Source organism: Ochlerotatus camptorhynchus, unplaced genomic scaffold (genome assembly GCF_037179485.1).
Source record: "Ochlerotatus camptorhynchus isolate MF236.1 unplaced genomic scaffold, CSIRO-AGI_Acam_v1.1 ptg000766l, whole genome shotgun sequence".
NCBI lineage: Eukaryota > Metazoa > Arthropoda > Insecta > Diptera > Culicidae > Ochlerotatus > Ochlerotatus camptorhynchus.
The window spans coordinates 85033-109346 of NW_027041233.1; the positions used below are offsets into that span (position 1 = coordinate 85033).

Genomic DNA, 24314 nt, shown 5'->3' on the forward strand with positions numbered 1-24314 from the left:
AATCAATATGGGATTTTTTGGAAGGTTTTTGGAGGTTGTCGTCTAGAGAAAATCGATATCCGATGCCAATTTGAAATCAAATGTGGCGGCTTCCAGTTTCACAAAAAGTGAAAAATAATTTCAAAAGTCCATAAATATGGGTATTTTTGGAATTTGGGTCACGAATAGAGGCCAAAAATCAATTTTAACATAACTTTAACCTAACATTTACTTCCCAACAAACAATTGCCTATTGAAGAAACGACTTCTTGACGATTTTATATCACTTCATGCTTAATAATACTTGTACTATTTTAAATATTAACTTCTGTTCACACAAATCTGGAGAATTTATTCAACTACAACATCGAAGTATTTGGTGTTGAATAAGGTGTGTCGAGAAGCTTTTCTTCAACTTACAAAAATTGTAGCAGAGCTTATTGGATCAAATTTTTGATTATTAAGCGTTTATTAGACATCATAACTTCCTTAAACAGCGATGATATAAAGGTGTATATAGACGCTTGATTATCATGTGAAATAATGTTTCATTAGACACTATTATACATTTATTAAACGATTGTTTAATTACGGGATAATTTAACTTAAACTTAACTCTAACTTAAACTTAACTTAACTTAAACTTAACTTAAACTTAAACTTAACTTAAAATTAACTAAAACTTAACTTAAACTTAACTTAAACTTAACTTAAACTTATCTTTAACTTAACCTATACTTAACTTAACTTTAACTAAACTTTAACTTATCTTTAAATAAACTTTAACATTACCTGAACTTTACTTTGACTAAAATTTAACATAACTTAAATTTTAACATAACTTTAACCTAACATTAACTTAAATTAAACATAACTTTAACATTAACATACCTTTAACTTAAACCGAGCATTAACTTAACATATCTTTAACTTAACTTTAACTTAACTTTAACTTAACGTAATTTTAACTTAAATTTAACATAACTTTATCCTAAAATTAACTGAACTTTACCTTAACTTAAGCATTAACTTAAACTTTAACATAACTTTAACTTAACTTATCTTTAACTTCACTTTAACTTAACTTTAACATAACCTTAACTTAATTTTAATATAACTTTAACTTAACTTTAACCTACCTTTAACTTGAACTTAACTTTAACTTAACTTTAACTTAACTTTAACTAAACTTTAACTTAACTTTAACTTAACTTTAACTAAACATTAACTTAACTTTAACTTAACTTTAACTTAACTTTAACTTAACTTTAACTTAACTTTAACTTAACTTTAACTTAACTTTAACTTAACTTTAACTTAACTTTAACTTAACTTTAACTTAACTTTAACTTAACTTTAACTTAACTTTAACTTAACTTTAACTTAACTTTAACTTAACTTTAACTTAACTTTAACTTAACTTTAACTTAACTTGAACTTAACTTTAACTTAACTTTAACTTAACTTAAACTTAACTTTAACTTAACTATAACTTAACTATAACTTAACTTTAACTTAACTTTAACTTAACTTTAACTTAACTTTAACTTAACTTTAACTTAACTTTAACTTAACTTTAACTTAACTTTAACATAACTTTAACTTAACTTTAACTTAACTTTAACTTAACTTTAACTTAACTTTAACTTAACTTTAGCTTAACTTTAACTTAACTTTAACTTAACTTTAACTTAACTTTAACTTAACTTTAACTTAACTTTAACTTAACTTTAACTTAACTTTAACTTAACTTTAATTTATATTTAACATAAATTTAACTTAACTTTAGCTTAACTTAACTTTAACTTAACTTTAACTTTAACTTAACTTTAACTTAACTTTAACATAACTTTAACTTAACTTGAACTTAACTTTAACTTAACTTTAACTTAACTTAAACTTAACTTTAACTTAACTTTAACTTGAACTCAACTTTTAATTAACTTTTTCTTAACTTTTACTTAACTTTAACTTAACTTTAACTTAACTTTAACTTATCTTTAACTTAACTTTAACTTAGCTTTAACTTAACTTTAACTTTACTTTAACTTAACTTTAACTAAACTTTAACTTAACTTTAACTTAACTTTAACTTAACTTTAACTTAACTCTAACTTAACTTTAACTTAACTTTAACTTAACATTACCATAACTTTAACTTAAATTGAACTTAACTTTAACTTAACTTTAACTCAACTTTAACTTAACTTTAACTTAACTTTAACTTAACTCTAACTTAACTTTAACTTAACATTAACATAACTTTAACTTAAATTGAACTTGACTTAACTTAACTTTAACTTAACTTTAACTTAACTTTAACTTAACTTTAACTTTACTTTAACTTAACTTTAACTTAACTATAACTTAACTTTAACTTAACTTTAACTTAACTTTAACTTAACTTTAACTTAACTTTAACTTAACTTTAACTTAACTTTAACTTAACTTTAACTTAACTTTAACTTAACTTTAACTTAACTTTAACTTAACTTTAACTTAACTTTAGCTTAACTTTAACTTAACTTTAACTTAACTTTAACTTAACTTTAACTTAACTTTAACTTAACTTTAACTTAACTTTAACTTAACTTTAACTTAACTTTAACTTAACTTTAACTTAACTTTAACTTAACTTTAACTTAACTTTAACTTAACTTTAACTTAACTTTAACTTAACTTTAACTTAACTTTAACTTAACTTTAACTTAACTTTAACTTAACTTTAACTTAACTTTAACTTAACTTTAACTTAACTTTAACTTAACTTTAACTTAACTTTAACTTAACTTTAACTTAACTTTAACTTAACTTTAACTTAACTTTAACTTAACTTTAACTTAACTTTAACTTAACTTTAACTTAACTTTAACTTAACTTTAACTTAACTTTAACTTAACTTTAACTTAACTTTAACTTAACTTTAACTTAACTTTAACTTAACTTTAATTTATATTTAACATAAATTTAACTTAACTTTAGCTTAACTTAACTTTAACTTAACTTTAACTTAACTTTAACTTAACTTTAACATAACTTTAACTTAACTTGAACTTAACTTTAACTTAACTTTAACTTAACTTAAACTTAACTTTAACTTAACTTTAACTTGAACTCAACTTTTAATTAACTTTTTCTTAACTTTTACTTAACTTTAACTTAACTTTAACTTAACTTTAACTTATCTTTAACTTAACTTTAACTTAGATTTAACTTAACTTTAACTTAACTTTAACTTAACTTTAACTAAACTTTAACTTAACTTTAACTTAACTTTAACTTAACTTTAACTTAACATTACCATAACTTTAACTTAAATTGAACTTAACTTTAACTTAACTTTAACTCAACTTTAACTTAACTTTAACTTAACTTTAACTTAACTCTAACTTAACTTTAACTTAACATTAACATAACTTTAACTTAAATTGAACTTAACTTAACTTAACTTTAACTTAACTTTAACTTAACTTTAACTTAACTTTAACTTTACTTTAACTTAACTTTAACTTAACTATAACTTAACTTTAACTTAACTTTAACTTAACTTTAACTTAACTTTAACTTAACTTTAACTTAACTTTAACTTAACTTTAACTTAACTTTAACTTAACTTTAACTTAACTTTAACTTAACTTTAACTTAACTTTAACTTAACTTTAACTTAACTTTAGCTTAACTTTAACTTAACTTTAACTTAACTTTAACTTAACTTTAACTTAACTTTAACTTAACTTTAACTTAACTTTAACTTAACTTTAACTTAACTTTAACTTAACTTTAACTTAACTTTAACTTAACTTTAACTTAACTTTAACTTAACTTTAACTTAACTTTAACTTAACTTTAACTTAACTTTAACTTAACTTTAACTTAACTTTAACTTAACTTTAACTTAACTTTAACTTAACTTTAACTTAACTTTAACTTAACTTTAACTTAACTTTAACTTAACTTTAACTTAACTTTAACTTAACTTTAACTTAACTTTAACTTAACTTTAACTTAACTTTAACTTAACTTTAACTTAACTTTAACTTAACTTTAACTTAACTTTAACTTAACTTTAACTTAACTTTAACTTAACTTTAATTTATATTTAACATAAATTTAACTTAACTTTAGCTTAACTTAACTTTAACTTAACTTTAACTTAACTTTAACTTAACTTTAACATAACTTTAACTTAACTTGAACTTAACTTTAACTTAACTTTAACTTAACTTAAACTTAACTTTAACTTAACTTTAACTTGAACTCAACTTTTAATTAACTTTTTCTTAACTTTTACTTAACTTTAACTTAACTTTAACTTAACTTTAACTTATCTTTAACTTAACTTTAACTTAGATTTAACTTAACTTTAACTTAACTTTAACTTAACTTTAACTAAACTTTAACTTAACTTTAACTTAACTTTAACTTAACTTTAACTTAACATTACCATAACTTTAACTTAAATTGAACTTAACTTTAACTTAACTTTAACTCAACTTTAACTTAACTTTAACTTAACTTTAACTTAACTCTAACTTAACTTTAACTTAACATTAACATAACTTTAACTTAAATTGAACTTAACTTAACTTAACTTTAACTTAACTTTAACTTAACTTTAACTTAACTTTAACTTTACTTTAACTTAACTTTAACTTAACTATAACTTAACTTTAACTTAACTTTAACTTAACTTTAACTTAACTTTAACTTAACTTTAACTTAACTTTAACTTAACTTTAACTTAACTTTAACTTAACTTTAACTTAACTTTAACTTAACTTTAACTTAACTTTAACTTAACTTTAACTTAACTTTAGCTTAACTTTAACTTAACTTTAACTTAACTTTAACTTAACTTTAACTTAACTTTAACTTAACTTTAACTTAACTTTAACTTAACTTTAACTTAACTTTAACTTAACTTTAACTTAACTTTAACTTAACTTTAACTTAACTTTAACTTAACTTTAACTTAACTTTAACTTAACTTTAACTTAACTTTAACTTAACTTTAACTTAACTTTAACTTAACTTTAACTTAACTTTAACTTAACTTTAACTTAACTTTAACTTAACTTTAACTTAACTTTAACTTAACTTTAACTTAACTTTAACTTAACTTTAACTTAACTTTAACTTAACTTTAACTTAACTTTAACTTAACTTTAACTTAACTTTAACTTAACTTTAACTTAACTTTAACTTAACTTTAACTTAACTTTAACTTAACTTTAACTTAACTTTAACTTAACTTTAATTTATATTTAACATAAATTTAACTTAACTTTAGCTTAACTTAACTTTAACTTAACTTTAACTTAACTTTAACTTAACTTTAACATAACTTTAACTTAACTTGAACTTAACTTTAACTTAACTTAAACTTAACTTTAACTTAACTTTAACTTGAACTCAACTTTTAATTAACTTTTTCTTAACTTTTACTTAACTTTAACTTAACTTTAACTTAACTTTAACTTATCTTTAACTTAACTTTAACTTAGATTTAACTTAACTTTAACTTAACTTTAACTTAACTTTAACTAAACTTTAACTTAACTTTAACTTAACTTTAACTTAACTTTAACTTAACTCTAACTTAACTTTAACTTAACTTTAACTTAACTTTAACTTAACTTTAACTTAACTTTAACTTAACTTTAACTTAACTTTAACTTAACTTTAACTTAACTTTAACTTAACTTTAACTTAACTTTAACTTAGCTTGAACTTAACTTTAACTTAACTTTAACTTAACTTGAACTTAACTTGAACTTAACTTTAACTTAACTTTAACTTAACTTTAACTTAACTTTAACTTAACTTTAACTTAACTTTAACTTAACTTTAACTTAACTTTAACTTAACTTTAACTTAACTTTAACTTAACTTTAACTTAACTTTAACTTAACTTTAACTTAACTTTAACTTAACTTTAACTTAACTTTAACTTTAACTTAACTTTAACTTACATATAGTATAACTTTAACTTAACTTTACTTGAACATAATTTTAGCAAAACTTCAACTTAAATTGAAACAAATTCGCTATAAATTTAATTTATTTTAAGCATAAGTTTATCTTTAACATAACTTTGAATTTAAATTAATTTTAACTTAACATAACCATAACTTTAACGTTACTTGAACTTTAACATAAATTTAATTTAAATTTAACTTTAACATAACTTATACATCAATTTGAATAAACTTCACCTTAACATAATTTTAACTTACCATTAACTTATCGTTAACTTAAATTTTACTTAACTTTAACTTAACGTTAACTTAACTTCAACATAATTTTAACTTACCTTTAACTTAACTTTATCTTAAACATAAATTAACTTAACTTTATCTTAACATAAACATAACTGTAACTTACCTTTAACTTAACTTAAACATAACCTTAACTTAACTCTAGCTTAATTTTAACGTAACATTAACTAAATTTTAACTTTTGTTTTAACAAATGTTTATCTTACCATTAACATAACTTTAACTTTAACATAACATGAACTTAACTTTAACTTTACTTTTACATAATTGTAGCATAAAATTAACATAACTCTAACTTAATTAGCCGAACTTTAACTTAACTTCAACATAATTTTAACTTAAATTTAGTTGTTACTTACTTAATTTAACTGAACATTGGAATACCTTTAACTTTTACTTAATTTTAATAAAAATTTAACTTAACTTTACCTTAAACTAAACATAAACATCGGGATCCGGCATCGGCATGCGTTGCATCGGTAAGGATTCCTCCAGCGGGTCAGTGGAAGCAGCCGGCGTAATTAGTGGAAGCAGTCGGCTGAAAAAAAGTATTTTAAAAAATCATCAAAATTTTTCATCTGTCGATTTGTAATTAATTTCAATTTGTAATTAATTTCCAAAATTGATCCGCTGGAGGAATCCGGCTGAGTTATGCATCCTAACTGATGCAACGCAGCTCAGCTCAACTCAGCCGGATTCCTCCAGCGGATCAATTTTGGAAAACAATAAATTACATCAAAATTGATCCGCCGGACGAATCCGGATGAATTAAACATCCTTATTGATGCGTTGCATCAGTAAGAATGTTTAACTCAGCCGGATTCCTCCAGCAAATCAATTTTTAATAATAATTACACTTAATATCAAACTGTTCAGTACTTACCATCAACTTTGCCATCGGAGGCTAATTTCACGACGCGGATAAACGCGTCTATACACGCACGATATGAAAAAACGACTGACCACGTAATCAGTCGCCGCGAAAAAAATCACAAAAAAATTGCTAAGTTCCATCCGCCATTTGGTCGCCCGGCGGATGAAATTACTCTAGCGGGGCGAGTCGCCTTTCGTCCGGATCCCGGAGCGCCATTTGGTAGCCCGGCGCATGAAATTACTCTAGCGGGGCGAGTCGCCCTTCGTCCGCATCCCGGAGCGCCATTTGGTCGCCCGGCAGATGAAATTACTCTAGCGGGGCGAGTCGCCCTTCGTCCGCATTCCGAACAAAGGGCGAACGATCAGTCTTCAAGTCGCTCAATGTCAAATGACGTCACTTTTTCGCCGGCAATTCGTGTGGGAACTAGCAAATGCACTGAAAAATTTCAAACCAGATGAGCTATTAACAAAACAAAAAATCAATGACGAGAATCAATCATTGCAGCAAACCTGCTGCAATGATTGATTCTCTTCATTGCTTTTTTGTTTTGTTTGTATCATGTGAATACATAATTATTGTCAATACCGATGTATTAACGTCAATATAGAATGTTTTGACAATACGATTATTGTTAATAAAAGCAAACGTGTAGGGTCCACTAATGATTCGTAATCATCAGATTTGTGTCGGTCTGCATATTATTGTATACATGACACAACCAATCTACATCCTCAAGTAATCCGCGCATTTTCACATAATCATTATGAAAAATAACGAACTGAATTTGCTACAATTACATCTAGCGGTTTAGATTCTTAACCTCTGGAAATTTCGGAAAGACTGGGGTTACGAAAAATATTGGAATATTGTGCACTTCCCTATTGTCGCATCTAGGGTTGATGCATATACTATGTCACGCTCTAGGATTTTGTCTAAGTCTAAGTTTACTAGTCTAAGATTTTGTGATAAGCAATGCATTAGGTATAGGAAAAACGTCACGATCATTGTGGGAATACAGCGCATTATAGCGCATCATTGTGAGAATATAGGGTAACCAACTGATTTTGGACCCCTAGAGGAAGTGAGATCACGTTTATGTCAAAATAATATTATTTGTTTATTATTATTATGCAATTTACATGCGGTTGTGTTCGAAAGCTACTCATCTTGCATGTAAAATGTTACTAGATGTTTTATTTATTGATATATACTCGAAAAATAATTCTTTTCACATCATGATATTCACATATTTTGGACCCTTCCACTTGATTTTGGACAGTGTCCATAATATATTTTGGACACACTGAATGGGAACGAATATATTTTGGACATGCTGAAGTTCTTTCAACCTATGAGCCTAAAATTAATTACGACGGTCACTTCTTCCTATCTCGCATTTGTTAGGTCCGTCTGGGTGGGAAAATTTTCAAGAAGGTGCCGTAAAACGGGGTGAAATTGATCAGCGGGGTGAATTTGATCGCTGAGTATACCCAATATTGTACTTATGCATAATATTTTTACAATGTATACAAAGATACATTCGTACGCTTAGTAACGAAAAACATGTTACACATGAAAAAATATCACGAGAAATTTCAGCGATCAATTTTGCCCCGCTGATTAATTACACCCCGTTTTACGGTATGCATAAAAGTTAACCCCCCGTTACTCGCGCTGTTGTACTTTGTACAACACATATGAGTTTTCCATTGCCATTTTGTTGCTGCCAATCGATCTGAAACCAACTTGTATTCCTCAAAAAACTTGTTTTGAACTAAAAAAGCTAAACTTTGATTACAATTAACCCCCAAAATGCGGATAATAGAGAAAATGTAAATGAAAACCGCGTAAACGGTGTCCATACTACGTGGGATTGACTTAATTGGTTACAACATGGAATATCTCGAGATCCTGACCAGATAGAAAGTTACTGTCTTCGGCAAAGTTGTTCAGGAGGTCAAGCTCTTTTCGTTGGTGGAGTAGTTCAGAAATTTCACACTACGAGGCGCTAGTATATACGTGTAATTCTCGCATATACAATAGCTCGAGTTCTTGACCAGCTAGAAAGTTACTGTATTGGGCAAACTTGTTCAGGGGGTCAAGACTTTTCGACTGGTAGACAGTAGTTCAGAATTTTCTCACCACGTGGCGTTTGTATACATATACACTTCTCGCATATGATATATCTCGAGATCCTGACCAAATAGAAAGTTACTGTCTTTGAAAAAGTTGTTCAGGAGGTGCTTGGTGTAGAATAGTTCAGAATTTTCTCACTATGTAGTTCTAGTATACACGTTAAAATCTCTCATATAAAATATCTAGAGAGCATGACAAGATAGAATGTTACTGTCTTGGACAAAGTTGTTCAGGGGATCAAGGCCTTTTGGCTAGTGGACGGTAGTTCAGAATATTTCACTTCATGGTACTAGTATATACGTGCAATTCTCGCATATGATATATCTCAAGACCTGCTAAAAATGTACTGTAATCGGCAAAGTTGTCCAGGAGATCAAACCCTATCGTTGGTGGAAAGTACATAATTTTCTCACTAGGTGACGTTGAAAGACACGTGAAATCCTTGCATATAAAATATCTCTGAATGACCCGCATACTAGTGCCACGTAAAGGGAAAATTCTGAATTACTGTACACCAACGAAAAGATCCTAACATCCTGAACAACTTTGCCGAAGACAGAAACTTTCTGTCTGGTCAGGATCTAGAGATATTTTATATGCGAGAATTCCTCATGTATACTAGCGTTGCAAAGTGAGAAAACTCTGAACTTAAGTCCACCAGCAAAAAGGCCTTGACTTCCTGAACAACTTTGCCGCAGACAGTAACTTTTTATATGATCAGGATTTCGAGATATTTTATATGAGAATTTCACGTATATACTAGCACCATATAGTGAAAAAATTCTGAACTATAGGCTTTGAACTCCTGAACAACTTTTTCGAAGATAGTAACTTTCTATCTGGTCAGGATTTCGAGATATATCACATGCGAGAACTTCACATGTATACTAGCGCTATGTAGTGAGTAAATTTTGAACTACTGTCCACCAGCAAAAAGGTTATGATCTCTAGAACTACTTTGGCAAAGACAGTAACTTTCTATCTGGTCAGGATCTCGAGATATTCCATGTTGTAACCAATTAAGTCAGAACCCTCGTAGTATGGACACCATTTACGCGGTTTCCATTTACATTTTCGCTATTATCCGCATATTTTGGGGGTTAACTGTAATAAATATTTAGCTTGTTTAGTTAAAAGCAAGTTTTTTGAGGAATACTCGTTGATTTCAGATCGATTGGTAGCTCGGCTACAAAATGGAAATGGAAAACTAACACTGTTGTACAAAGTACAACGCGTGAGTACTCGCGTTACAAAAGTTGGCGCGAGTAACGGAGGAAATATAATATAACATAAGGAAACAACTGATCATACCATAAAAAAAAATCATACAGAAGTAAATCTTAATACGGAGGCCTGACTCTATGCTTGCAGTCCATATTATTTTTTGTATGGGCTGTTCATAAACTACGTAGACGGTTGTTGAGAGATTTCAACCCCCCCCCCCCCTTCCGTAGAAGACAGTCTCAAACACAAAATTTAAAAAATTGTATGGACCGTAGACATCTGCCAAGCACTCCCACCCCTCTAAAGCGTCTACGTAGTTTATGAACAGTCCCTTAGTTAAATGCGTTTTGGAGATAGGAAAACTTTTGTGGAAAACTAGGAACTAGGAAAACTAGGAAAACTCAGAGTGGACCACTCTACGTGTTTTGCCGTTTTTCCCATTTTGAATCGCCTGATAAACAAGAAATATATTTAAAAACAATGAATTCATATAATTTTGATTGATTTACTTACCAATTTAATCAGAAATCTAAGATAATAGCACGATCGACCAACCGGAATTTTTTTTGTCGCTCTCTTGATGATTCTCATTTGATAAGTGTCCAAAATAAGTTGGCAACATTTTTTTACGATCTTTTTTGGACACTTTTTATTTAACACTTTTTAAGTAAAATCTTAAGGTGAAATCTTTACAAACACGTGAAATACACCTTCCAAAGTCAGATAAACTGATTTGATAAAAAAAAAATCATTGAATTGTATATTTTACACCAAATTTAAAACAAGTACACTAACGCCGATTTCTCTTGACAAACGTCGAAACATGAAACTGTTTCAATAACATTTTCTAAAACTGCATAAATTGAGCAATTGTAAGCAATTTGAGGTGAACTAATGATCTTGAGACATAGCAAGTAATTGAAAGAATGTAATTACAACATCAACCCAGATGAATTTGAAGAAACTAGACAGTAAGCGAGGAAAATATATGAAAAGGGTCCAAAATATGTAGGGGTCCAATTCAAGTTGGTTACCCTACCACCATGTTTAACGCACAGAACAAGAATAAAATCAATTACCGCGTTTGGGGCTTTCCGGTTTTCAACTGTACTGACAATACTGGAAAAAGATATCTAAAATGTCTAGGGTGGGTGAGCCAGCAGTAAAGGTTCTATGCAGTATGTCGATTGTGCAGTAGACGTTTTTTTTTTATAAAATTTTATTGGAAATTAAACAAGAGGAAATTCCTTTTAGAAGAAGACGACGTAGTTTTGGCTCCTAAAAAACCCGGTTTGGTCAATAAGCAAATCATTGATTTGAAAAATCGGAAACAAAAGGCTCACAAAATATATAGAAAACGGAATAATCAGGGTAATTTGGAAAAGTATTTGAATATTTGTGATCAGCTCAATTTTGCTGTTTCTTCTGCACTTAATGAGTACCACATAAAACATAAATTTCATAAATCATGTCCAAGAAACTTCTTCAATTACGTTAAAACTTAAATTTATTCGTGCAACTTTCCATCGAAAATGACTTTAGACGAAAAAGTACGAAATAATTCAGAAGATATCTAATCTAATCTTTTTGCAAATTTTTTTCAAGAGGCGTACTCCAATTTCTCGGATAATGATCGTGATTATGAATATTTTTATGCTCTCCTGACTTTTCGAGTAATGTTGGTGTTAGAAATATTTATGTTCATGATATTTTGATAGGTCTAAAAGATTTGGACGCCACTAAAGGCTCAGGACCAGATGAAATCCCACCAGCCCTTATGAAAAATTTAGCAATTGAGCTCACAACCCCTTTATACTGGCTGTTTAATATGTCACTTGACTTTGTTACATTCCCGCAGGAATGGAATTTTTTTTTTTAATACCCATTAATAAATCTGGTAAAAAATCAGAAATCCGAAATTATCGTGGGATTGCCATCATCTCAACTATTCGAATCAATCATAAACAAAAATATTTTCAACCAAATAAAACATAGAATAACAAATGCACAACACGGCTTTTTTAAAGGTCGAAAAATATCCATTAGTTCATCTAGATAAAATTGATAAATAGCAGATTTTTAGCGATCTTAGATCCATAGGCCAACATTAGAGCCACTTCCCCTATCTCTTATTTTGAAAAATCTCAGAGTGCTTATTTATGCTGATGACATGAAACTAATTTTAGAGATAAGAAATGATGATGATATGAATACGTATCAGATTGAAGTTCATGTTTTTTATACGTGGTGGAACTAAATGATTAAAAAAATGTAATCTTATTACTTACATTAGAAAACTAATAAAACCAGATATTCGTATTACATTAGGCAATCAAATTGTTCAAAGTTGTGACGTCTTTTCCGTAACCCCCTTCGAGATTCAAAGGACTCGAGAGTGTCCCCGCACATCACTCGATCCATCGTCGCCTTGACCAATCGCGTCAGTTTATCCGGAAATCCGTACTCGTGCATAATCTGCCATAGCTGATATCGATCGATTGTGTAGTATACGGATTTGAAATCGATGAAAAAATGTTGTGTGGGCATGTTGTATTCGCAGCATTTCTACAGAACCTGCCGAATCGCGAAAATTTGGTCCGTGGTAGCGCGAGCACCCATGAACCCCGCCTGGTATTGCCCCACGAACTCTCTCGCAAATGGTGACAGGCGGCGACATAGAATTTGGGAAAGTACCTTGTTGGCGGCGCTGAGCAGTGTGATCGCGCGGTAGTTTCAGCAATCCAACTTGTCACCTTTTTTGTAGATTGGGCATTCGACACCTTCCATCCACTCCTTGGTAGTTGATCTACACCAGTTGCTTTGTTGTTCTTCAGTCGACCGATCTCCTCCTCAACTTCTTGAAGATCAGGGGCCGGTAGCCTGTCGTCTTCTGCGCGTGCTCCAAGGTCTGTTGCCGTGCCACCTTCGTTTTATGTTGCTTCACCGTTGAGGTGCTCGTCATAGTATTGCTTCCACCTCTCAATCACCTCACACTCGTATCCTTGACAGATACACGTATTTCGTCTACAATGTGCAGACTTCTTCAGTGTCTTGTACTAATACTCGACTGAAGAAAAACATTACATTTTACCGAATAAATATTAACACAGGTACATTTTCACTTACAAGCTTCGTAAACTTAAATTTAATTTCCTGTAGGAGGAGGTACTCCGCTGCTTACATGTTGATGTGTCCTAGGTAGTAAATTGAAAAGCCATGTGTGTCCGTTTCCTTGATTCCTGTTGAGTAAAGTTGAATTCCTTTGTTTGTTGATCTTGAGGCTTTCTGCAACATCCAGTTTCCATGGTGTAGATACGGTTCGTAAAATCGTGATGTCCTCCGTCGATAGTTGGTGGTCCTCTGTGAAGATGTGTTCTGCAACCTTTGATTTGAAATGTTAGGCCTTTTTCCTCTTGCTTTTTGGCCGTATTAACCTCCGCTATATGTTCTTCAAATCTAGTTGCTAAAGTTCTCTTGGTTTGTCCTACGTTTACTTTGTTACAATGATAACAGTTTATTTTATAAACACCTGCTTTACCTAAAACATTAACTGGGTCTTTAGTGGATCCTAACAATGATTTCAACTGGTTATGTCTACTGGTGAAAATTAAATCTAATCCGAATTGTTTTAACTGTGGTCTTAGCTTACAAGTAACATCTTGATCAAATGGAACGGACATTCGTTTCAAGGGTTCAGCGGCGCTGCGGTGAGGGTTGTAAATAATCTCCTTTGTAGAATTCTCGCTTTTTTATCCATGATTGCCTGGATTGTGGTCTCCTTGTATCCGTTGAGTCTCGCTGTTTCGAAGATGTACTGTAATTCCTTAACCTTTCCTGTATCGCTGAGTGGAATAGTCTGCATCCGATAAATCATGTGGTGGAAGGCGGCCATTTTCTTCTGGAACGAATGGTTGGAAGTATAGCGGATAACTCTTTTAGTGCTTGTTGGTTTCCTGTAAATTTCGTATTCAAGCGAAGATGATGATGACGATTCCGTGATGACTAGAATATCGAGAAATGCGAGTTTCCCGTCTTTTTCTACCTCGTGAGTAAATTTGATATCCTTGTGAATTCTGTTGATCTCATCTAAAATTTGTGGAAGGGCTTCCCTATTAACTACGCTGAAGATATTGTCAACAAACCTCCACCAACGGTTTGGTAATAGCATAGAGGTAACTCTAAGACAAGTAGGTCCCGAAGAAACGTGCTCAACTTTTTGGCTCACCTCTGGTACTATCTTCGGTCCCAAGCTTGTCGAATCACCCCTCGAAACATAGGAAAAACCAATAACCCCTCATTTTATCTGTCAAACTTTCATAGCGAATCAAAACAAATATAGTGTAGTAATAGAATTTCAACTAGAATAGGGTACGTTAATCGTTTGCTTGGGACCAATAGGCTACTAAAGTGGTGAGCCAATTTAAAATCGTTAGTTTCGTATTGATTGTTGGTAATAGTCTTTTCATATTAAGAATTGTCTCCAAGTAGGCCATGAAAAGTTCACACAGGAAGGGGGATAGTGGGTTTTCCATTGGGGCTCCTTTCGTCTGCTTGTAGAATCTGAATCGGATTCAGGGAACCCACATTTAATAAGAACAATTACTAGAAATTTCACCCCATATAGATATTTTCAAATTTAAGATTTCAAAGATTTCCCAAAAATTAACAAAACATCCAATATTATGAAAAAAATCATGCAGGACGATGGAGCCTGATACCATTAGATTTTCAATTAAGTTTATTGTATACATTTATTTATTTACGTTAAATAGTGATCAATTTATCCCCGGATTACGGTATTCAAAAGTTTTCCTGCTAATTTAATCTGATGGAATCTTGAATGATGAATCTAGATTTATGGACATGTTTGTACATTCTGATTTAGCTATATTGTCAAGAATTAGCGCTCCAGCAGCTGAATTCCGGGCATAAATTTAACGAAGAGATGAAAATTTCTACATATATCTATATATATAATTTGAATGCCTTAGCACACACAAAATCCGTGATTTTGTGTGTATTTTTTGATTAAATAAATCAAGAACACCATAAAAGCTCATATAAATAATTAATTGGTTCCAAATGGGTATAACCAAACCTAACTTCATTTAAAATTTAAAGAAAATCCCAATGCTTTTGTAAAAATAAATTTAATTTTTAACTAGTTATTAACAGGGATACAATCATTCAAGTTTCGAGTTCACTCCTTTCGATTAGAATTAAAGTTAAATCTTGATTGACTCGGAATGTTAGTTAGTCCGATGCAACGAATAAAAATTTGTTCTGAATAAATGTTTTATTAATTTCTTTTCTCTTCAAGGGGGCGACCCCGGCGTAGTGGTTAACATCCATACCTCTCACGCCAAAGTCACGAGTTCAAATCTCGCCCCCGGACAAGTCACGAATGACCCAAGAGTGTTAAAGTGACTATAATTAAAAAAAAAAAAAAAAAAATTCTCTTCAAATAACAGAACAGCAAAACAAAAAAAAACAACAGGCCCCTTCAGATAAATTTTCTAGCTACGCCAATTTAAACTTCTCGTTAATAGTATTGCCCAACCTCTCCTAATTGTTGTAACCTTACTACACTAACATTTTGTTTTATATTTATTTTTATTTCAGAGACAATTGAACGCTGACAAATTTGTCGTTTCTCCTGATCGAAACTATGTCCTTTTATACTCTAATTTAGAGGATTTTGGTAACGCAAGGTATATTTTCATATTGAAATTTATTTTATTCTGATTAATAATGCTATAAAGCCTAAAAACACTATGTTCATATTCGACCCTCTCCGATTTGCATTAAACATCGTATAGTTCGCTATGGCCAATCATTCATATTAACTTGGCCATTTTGAATCGCGTCTCACTTTATTTTTCAATAAATCGTAGCACGACAACGTCTCTTCTCACTTTATGTTTCAATAAATGTTTCAATAAATCGTAGCACGAAAACGTCTCTTCAGCAGTGACGTCTGGGAAAAAGTTGTATGTTGATGATGATGATGATGATGATGATGATGATGATGATGATGATGATGATGATGATGATGATGATGATGATGATGATGATGATGATGATGATGATGATGATGATGATGATGATGATGATGATGATGATGATGATGATGATGATGATGATGATGATGATGATGATGATGATGATGATGATGATGATGATGATGATGATGATGATGATGATGATGATGATGATGATGATGATGATGATGATGATGATGATGATGATGATGATGATGATGATGATGATGATGATGATGATGATGATGATGATGATGATGATGATGATGATGATGATGATGATGATGATGATGATGATGATGATGATGATGATGATGATGATGATGATGATGATGATGATGATGATGATGATGATGATGATGATGATGATGATGATGATGATGATGATGATGATGATGATGATGATGATGATGATGATGATGATGATGATGATGATGATGATGATGATGATGATGATGATGATGATGATGATGATGATGATGATGATGATGATGATGATGATGATGATGATGATGATGATGATGATGATGATGATGATGATGATGATGATGATGATGATGATGATGATGATGATGATGATGATGATGATGATGATGATGATGATGATGATGATGATGATGATGATGATGATGATGATGATGATGATGATGATGATGATGATGATGATGATGATGATGATGATGATGATGATGATGATGATGATGATGACCTCCTACCCCTACAAAGGTTTGAGCTGGTCGAGTTATCTTTAAGGTTCTACAAATGGTAATTAAATTTGTATACGTCTTCTTTTTGAAATATTCTTCAATCATCATCATTGGTTTACACATACATTCTCATATTATTAATACAAAAATTTAACACTTGTATTTCATGATTTTAGAACGAAAACTTCCTGGGTAAAACATATTCACTGTATTTACTTACTTGTGTTCTTCGAAGCTTAGCACACTAAGACACAATCGAATAAACAAAATCCAAAACAACTGCTACTCAAAACTCTTGGTAAACAAAATTGAACACCGAGAAAATCACTTCAACTTTACTGCTTTGTCGGCAATCGTAAAAGTATCATTTAAAAAGCGTTGCCAGATGTATTGCCTCTAGCAATGGATTTAAGTTTATTAAAACAAGCAATTGTGAAGTTTGACTTATTAATATAGATGAGTGGATGTATTTAATGGTGAATAAATATCAGAAACTGAGTAAATAAAACAAAAACGACCATTCTAGGTATTTACCGGTCCAATTTAAAAAGCCACCGAATATTGAATTCAACACTAACAGGGTTGATGGCAGCAGTGCGAGTAGCCTGGTATTCGCTTTCCCGCTCAGGGGTGTAAACAAACTTGCATACAGCGAAGTCTGGCAGTGTGAACGTTTTGTCTGCTACATTCTTATGCACTAGATAGTGTGACATCACATTTGCTGTTGTATTGAAATGAAGGAAGAAAAGAGATGGTTAAATTTTCCTCACCATACCAGTTGATATTTATGAAACAAGGGCAGTTTTGGGCGTGGGAACATGCACTTCCAATGAATTTTACCCATACATTCAGAAAATGATGATCGAAGAATATTTCAAAATGAAGAAGTAAACAAATTATTGACCCTTTGTAGAACCTTAAAATTGTAACCGTTCTGTTACAAAGGTCCCATATTTTAAATATGCACCATGCTTAACGGCCGACTGTTAAATAAGGCGCGCATGGCCGCGGCAAAATGGTGACACGGAGTCACGGGTGATGAGCTGAAGGGTTCTGCGATGCTTGTAGAACGGCCATCGTTCACTTTACCTCAGGCGAGCGTGTAGACCAGAAGTGTCTGTGGAATACACTTTAACAGAATACAGTGCGAGTAGTGAATCAAGGTGAAGTGTAAATCACCAATTCAGCTATTTCAGGACCTTCTTTTTCAACCAATCAAACTGTTTACTGGTTGGCGAGTCAAGGACTGCCATTGCAGTCTAGGTGACATTTAGTTACCTTGACCTAAACGTAAAGGACATCGTTCTCGGGCTGAAGGCCCTAAACGTCAAGGAGAATTTCCCTTCCCGGTTCGACAGAGGGCGGCCTTGCCGTCGTCGACCGGCTTCGTCAGAAGGAAGTGCCTGTGCATCGGAACCATGTCTACAAACCGCTATACCAAACCCGCCATTGCACTACAGCCGACGTTTGGTCAGCCTCGCTTCATCCGCCATTGTCGGTATTGTACCGGAATTTCACTGAGCGGTGGTACCGCCATTTTGCCGACAAGATCGGTCTTTAATCATCCGCCATCGACAGGATCATTCCAGATTCACAGCGAGTGCTCGCTGGTCTGCAGTCATCGTAGTCGCCATCATCATCAAGGGTATGTGCCAAGAAAATCGATCACAACACCACACAATCCACACTATCGTTAATTGGATAAAATACCATGTTAAAGTTGATCCGCGCTGTGTTTCAGTTTAATTGAAAGCTTGAGTGCCTTTTCGTCCGCGTAACCCCTCCAGTTTTCCCAGTAGAGCGCCGACTCTGAGACACAGTTCAAGAAGTATCGTGCTGCTGAGTTGTTGTCGGACAGAACATTAGTTTCAAAATAATTAAATATAAACATTTTAACCATACTCGCAAACAAAATCGAGCTGGAATACGTAAGAGTGTACGATATTCCACCAGAAGTCCCGGAAAACGATTTATCGTTGGTGCTAGTGAACTACGGTGGAATTCAGAAGAAATTCCCTGCACACTTCGCCTCGACATGTACACAGGTGTGCGGGGTGCTTATATGGTCGTAAAAATTTAGATTCCCAACCTAAGGGAAGTACAACTTGATCTGAAGTAATATTTGGTGTAAAAATTGCTCAAATCGGTAATTATTATAATTTTTAGTATAAATATTAATGATATTAACGTCAAGCGGACAGCTTCAAAATAAAAAAAATAACAGTGTAAGTTTAACGCATACACTCAATGACGTTTCACCTTTGTTGTTTATGTTTACTGTAGCTTTCATTTTTGCCTAGATTTTCGTTTTAGCTCTGATCGATTTCGACTTCGACTTTTCATGATAAAAACGGTACTGGACGTTCCCCCAGCAGCAAATTTTGCCAGTTGCAGGCTCATGGCAAATCGAGTGTAAAACGACCACGGAACCATCACTCTGGGACTCCGTGTACAGGGGAGGCGTAGTCAGTCAATTCCCGTTCCATCGGAGGACAGCACATTGGTTCGCAGACGATGAAGAATTCGTGGAAATTAATGACTATTTTCTGGGACAGAAGTGCGACCGATTATGTGCACTGAGATCAGCTAACAAATAATGCCGAATTTTTCAGAACAAGGAGCGGATTTTGGTGGCGGTGGCCAACAAGATCATCAAAGAATTACTTGCCTCTGGTGTGAAATCCATTTTTTATTTAACGAATGTCAAATGTACACTTCAAACCAAACATAGTCAAAAACAAAAAAAAAACAACTGTCAGGCTAAGTATAAGATTCGCAAATATCACACATATTAAAATATTTAATATTTCCACCATCGATATTGATGCTGATACTTGGACCTGTCCTTCCCCTAGTTCCCAACGCTCTACATTTCTTCAATCGGAAAATTTTCTATCAATGGAATGAAAACTTGTGTTTCCTTTGTGATATGGAGGAGTATCGTATGAATTCCTGCCCCAAGTGGAAGAACCGGAAGCAACCAGTACAATAACAACAGGAAGAGGAAAATCAACAATGGAATGAAGAACAGACACATCTGGCTACATCCGGCAACATCTGGTCACATCCCGCTACATCTGGCCATATCCCGCTACACTTGACCACATCTCACTACATCTGGCCACATCTAGCCACATCCCGCTACATCCGACGGCATCCGACCACATCCGGTCAGATCCGATCACATAAATATATTACAATTTAACCGAATTGGATGCAACAATCACCAAATGAAAGGTAGAACGCAGATATTTTTTGAATCGATCAACTGGTTCTGAAGATATGGGCGGAACATGTTTCGGTTTGAATGGGCAAGCGACAAAATCCGACCTGAAACGAATAAAACCAGTGACATGAGAATTCTAAAACCAGTTCAATGGTAGTCATTTGTAGCTGGGAGGGAGAAGCAGATAGCACACGGAATTCATTGTATACTTGTTTTTGTTGCCATGAAAGATTGTGCCATTGAAATAAAATCAAAACAGGCGTGCAGCAAAATAGCGTGTTTTGCTTTGAGCGTGTAGTGATTGTTTGAGATTGTTCAATGTGCAGTTAGAAACTGTTCTTTTCTGTTTGGTATTTTATTATGCCGCTAGATGTTTTGACAAAACCTTCGTTAATGGTATCTTTCAATATGTATTTGTGTGAATTTTGAATGAATTAAAAAGAAACGGTGTCCATTGAATAAAATAGCTGGAAACGACAGTTTTTTATAAATTACTTTACGCAAGATTTCAATACCGCCTTGTGTATTCTTGTTCAACTGTAAGAAAAGCATCATAAAATTGCTTGCCTACCAATGCCAGTTCGTGACAGCAGCCGTCTGCCTGCATTTGACGTTCCATTTTTCTCTCTTCGCAACTCTCCCTCAGATTTGTAGTACCCAGGATCACATTAGTCACATCTGGCCATGTTCCGGTACCCCCGGAGAAGTAGCCAGTTTCAGACTGTGGTCAAAATCCGTTATATGCTACCTCAAATTACATGAGGATTTACAAACCAGTTCACAGTGAAAAGTGAAGACATCTTTGGAAATGCCTTTAATGTATTCACAGACGACAGAAATTTTCATGCAACTCAGAAGAAGTCAGGCCTTATAGCTCTTTCGGCCAATTTTAACTCAGAACTCATCTTTACACCAAAATTTATAGAACTTGAGCATATTTGGGTGAAATCACACATAGCCGGTGAAACGCACGTGTTCGCCTCAGTGTATTTTCCACCAGACCATGCTCATAAAAGCACTTATGAAGCCTTATTCCAAAGTGCAGAACAAATTCTATCTGAGCTTCCTCCTGAGGTTAAAGTTCACATCTATGGAGACTTTAATCAACGCCAAGCTGACTTCATTCTGGACTCTGAAAATTAATGTATCTTACTCCCAGTCGTTGGGGATAATGAAACATTGCGGTTCATTTTTGACAAAACTGCTAATTTATGACTGAACCAAATTAACCACATCAAAAACCAACAAAATTGCTATTTGGACTTTTTACTAACGAATATCTATGAAGATTTCTGTGTGACCGAATCATTAAATCCACTGTGGAAAAATGAAGCGTTTCACACACAATTGGCAATTAATTGTAAGGAATGTAGGAAATGTCGAAATTGGTATAGACGTGTTCTACAAAATTTTAACAAAAATAATTTCGGAAGAAATTCCTTTGAAGAAAAAAAGTCGCAACAGAAACACACAAAATCCAGTCTAGTTTAACAGACAAATAAAAAAACTTGAAAAATCGGAAGCAAAAAGCACCTAAAATTTATAAAAAAAACACAATAGTAGTAATAATGTATTAATTTATTTGGATATATGCAATCAACTGAATTTAGCTATCAGTACTGCATTTGAAGAATATAATGCAAAAACATAAAATGAAATAAAGTCCTGTAAAAAAGAACTTCTTTAATTACGTAAAAACCAAATTAAAATCTGACAAAATCTACAAGCAACTTTCGGACGACAATGTCATAACAACTTTAGTACCTCCCAATGGGCATGGTTTTTTTTTTCCTTGGTTTGTTTTCCGTCGATCTTGTTTTCCGTGCTGAGCACCAATGCTACCGACGCCAGGAAGGCAACTCCCACACCTGTACCCTACCTATCGACCCATCAACTCATGAACCGGGGACCAACGGCTTTACTTCCCTTCCGAAGGAAGGCGTGATCAGAGATGTTATGCCTCAGAACATCCCGGCGGTGCCGACTGGGATTGAACCCAGGCCTGCTGGGGTGAGAGGTGATCACGCTTACCACTACACCACCGGTGCCGCTCGGGCATGGAGGTTGACGGTACTGAAGCAAAGGGTTATGTTTAATTTCTTTATATTTGCAACGATGATGATTTTCTACAGTGACACATAAAGGGTGATACGGTCAAAATTTGGTCAAGGGAAAACGCGTGTAAATCGGTGAAATCGTTTATTTAAAAAATCAAATTAAATTTCTTTTTCAAGTTCAATTAGTATAAAATTCAGGAAACATATTCAGTTAGGCTTCCGCTTTTCCAAATCCGAATTGCCGGGCCTTACGCTTGACCCCTGCCATCAGATTTTGTACAGCCACCTTGTCCACCTTCTTCGCCGCAGAAAGCCAGTTTGCCTTGAACTGCTGCTCGCCCTTAGCAGTTTTTTTGGTCTTCTTTAGGTTCCGCTTGACAATAGCCCAGTATTTCTCAATTGGGCGGAGCTCTGGCGTGTTGGGAGGGTTCTTGTCCTTGGGAACCACCTGCACGTTGTTGGCGGCATACCACTCCATGGCCTTTTTTACCGTAATGGCAAGATGCCAAATCCAGCCAAAACAGTACGGAACAACCGTGTTTCTTCAGGAAAGGCAGCAGACGTTTATTCAAACACTCTTTCACGTAAATTTCTTGGTTGACAGTCCCGGAAGCTATGAAAATGCTGCTTTTCAAGCCACAGGTACAGATGGCTTGCCAAACCAGATATTTCTTTGCGAACTTTGACAGTTTCATGTGCTTGAAAACATCTGCTACCTTTCCCCTTCCTTTTGCCGTATAAAACTCCTGTCCCGGAAGCTGCTTGTAGTCGGCTTTGACGTAGGTTTCGTCGTCCATTACCACGCAGTCAAACTTCGTCAGCATCGTCGTGTACAGCCTCCGGGATCGCGCTTTGGCCGTCGTATTTTGTTTATCATCGCGATTTGGAGTCACTACCTTCTTGTAAGTCGATAGTCCGGCTCGTTTTTTGGCTCGATGCACGGTTGTAGACGATACACCCAGCTTATTTGCGGCATCTCGGAGAGAGAGGTTAGGGTTTCGCTTGAAACTACCGGCAACTCTCTTTGTCGTCTCAGCGGCTTCCGGTTTTCGATTTCCCCCCGATCCAGACTTCCTGGCTGTCGACAAACGTTCCCCAAACACTTTAATTACATTTGTAACGGTTGATTTGGCAACTTTTAGCGATTTTGCCAACTTTGCGTGCGAGTAGCTCGGATTTTCGCGATGCGCGAGCAAAATTTTGATACGCTGCTCTTCTTGCTTGGACGGTATTTTGACAACTGAAGAGTGAATTCCAAAATCAAAATAGGAGCAACATTCTACACACACACACCTTCAAAATGAGGGGTGTTCAGGTTTTTTAAATGCAAAATTGAAAGAAATACGTCAAGTTGATATTGACCAAATTTTGACCGTATCACCCTTTATCACCTTCTTAATGCTTCAGTATGCCTCAAACGATTAATTCTTGGTTGTTAATAGAACTTCCTTGATGAAATCGGATGCTTCATGCAGACTGAGCAATTCCGATTATAGTATCAGATTTGTTCTGTATACAGAGGAACTGGGAGGGCTTATTAACTTCTCACCAATAAAGTAATGATCTTCTAGTAAATTTGGCATATAATTTAATTAATATTTTATTTTATTTAAGCATATTATTTTTGTTACAGTCAATTAGCATTAGCATACGATACAAGAGATTTAATATTACCTGCTCGTTTTTGCGTAAAATAATCATTATTTATTTTACTTGTAAAAAAATCCTTTGAAAGCTTTTTTCAAGTTTTTTTTTGCGATTTAAAAATTTTCCCAGTTTGGTTAGAAGTTTC

At 33.1% G+C, this 24314-nt stretch overlaps 1 protein-coding gene across 1 annotated transcript in view; it reads left to right on the top strand.

Annotated features, from left to right (window-relative positions):
- The window catches only part of LOC135714932 (inactive dipeptidyl peptidase 10), a 190286-nt gene that overhangs the window by 37892 nt on the left and 128080 nt on the right, over positions 1-24314 (top strand). Inside the window, exon 4 of the mRNA XM_065238327.1 lies at positions 16114-16202. Coding sequence (XP_065094399.1) covers positions 16114-16202 — 89 coding nt within the window. The remainder of the gene's footprint in view (positions 1-16113; positions 16203-24314) is intronic.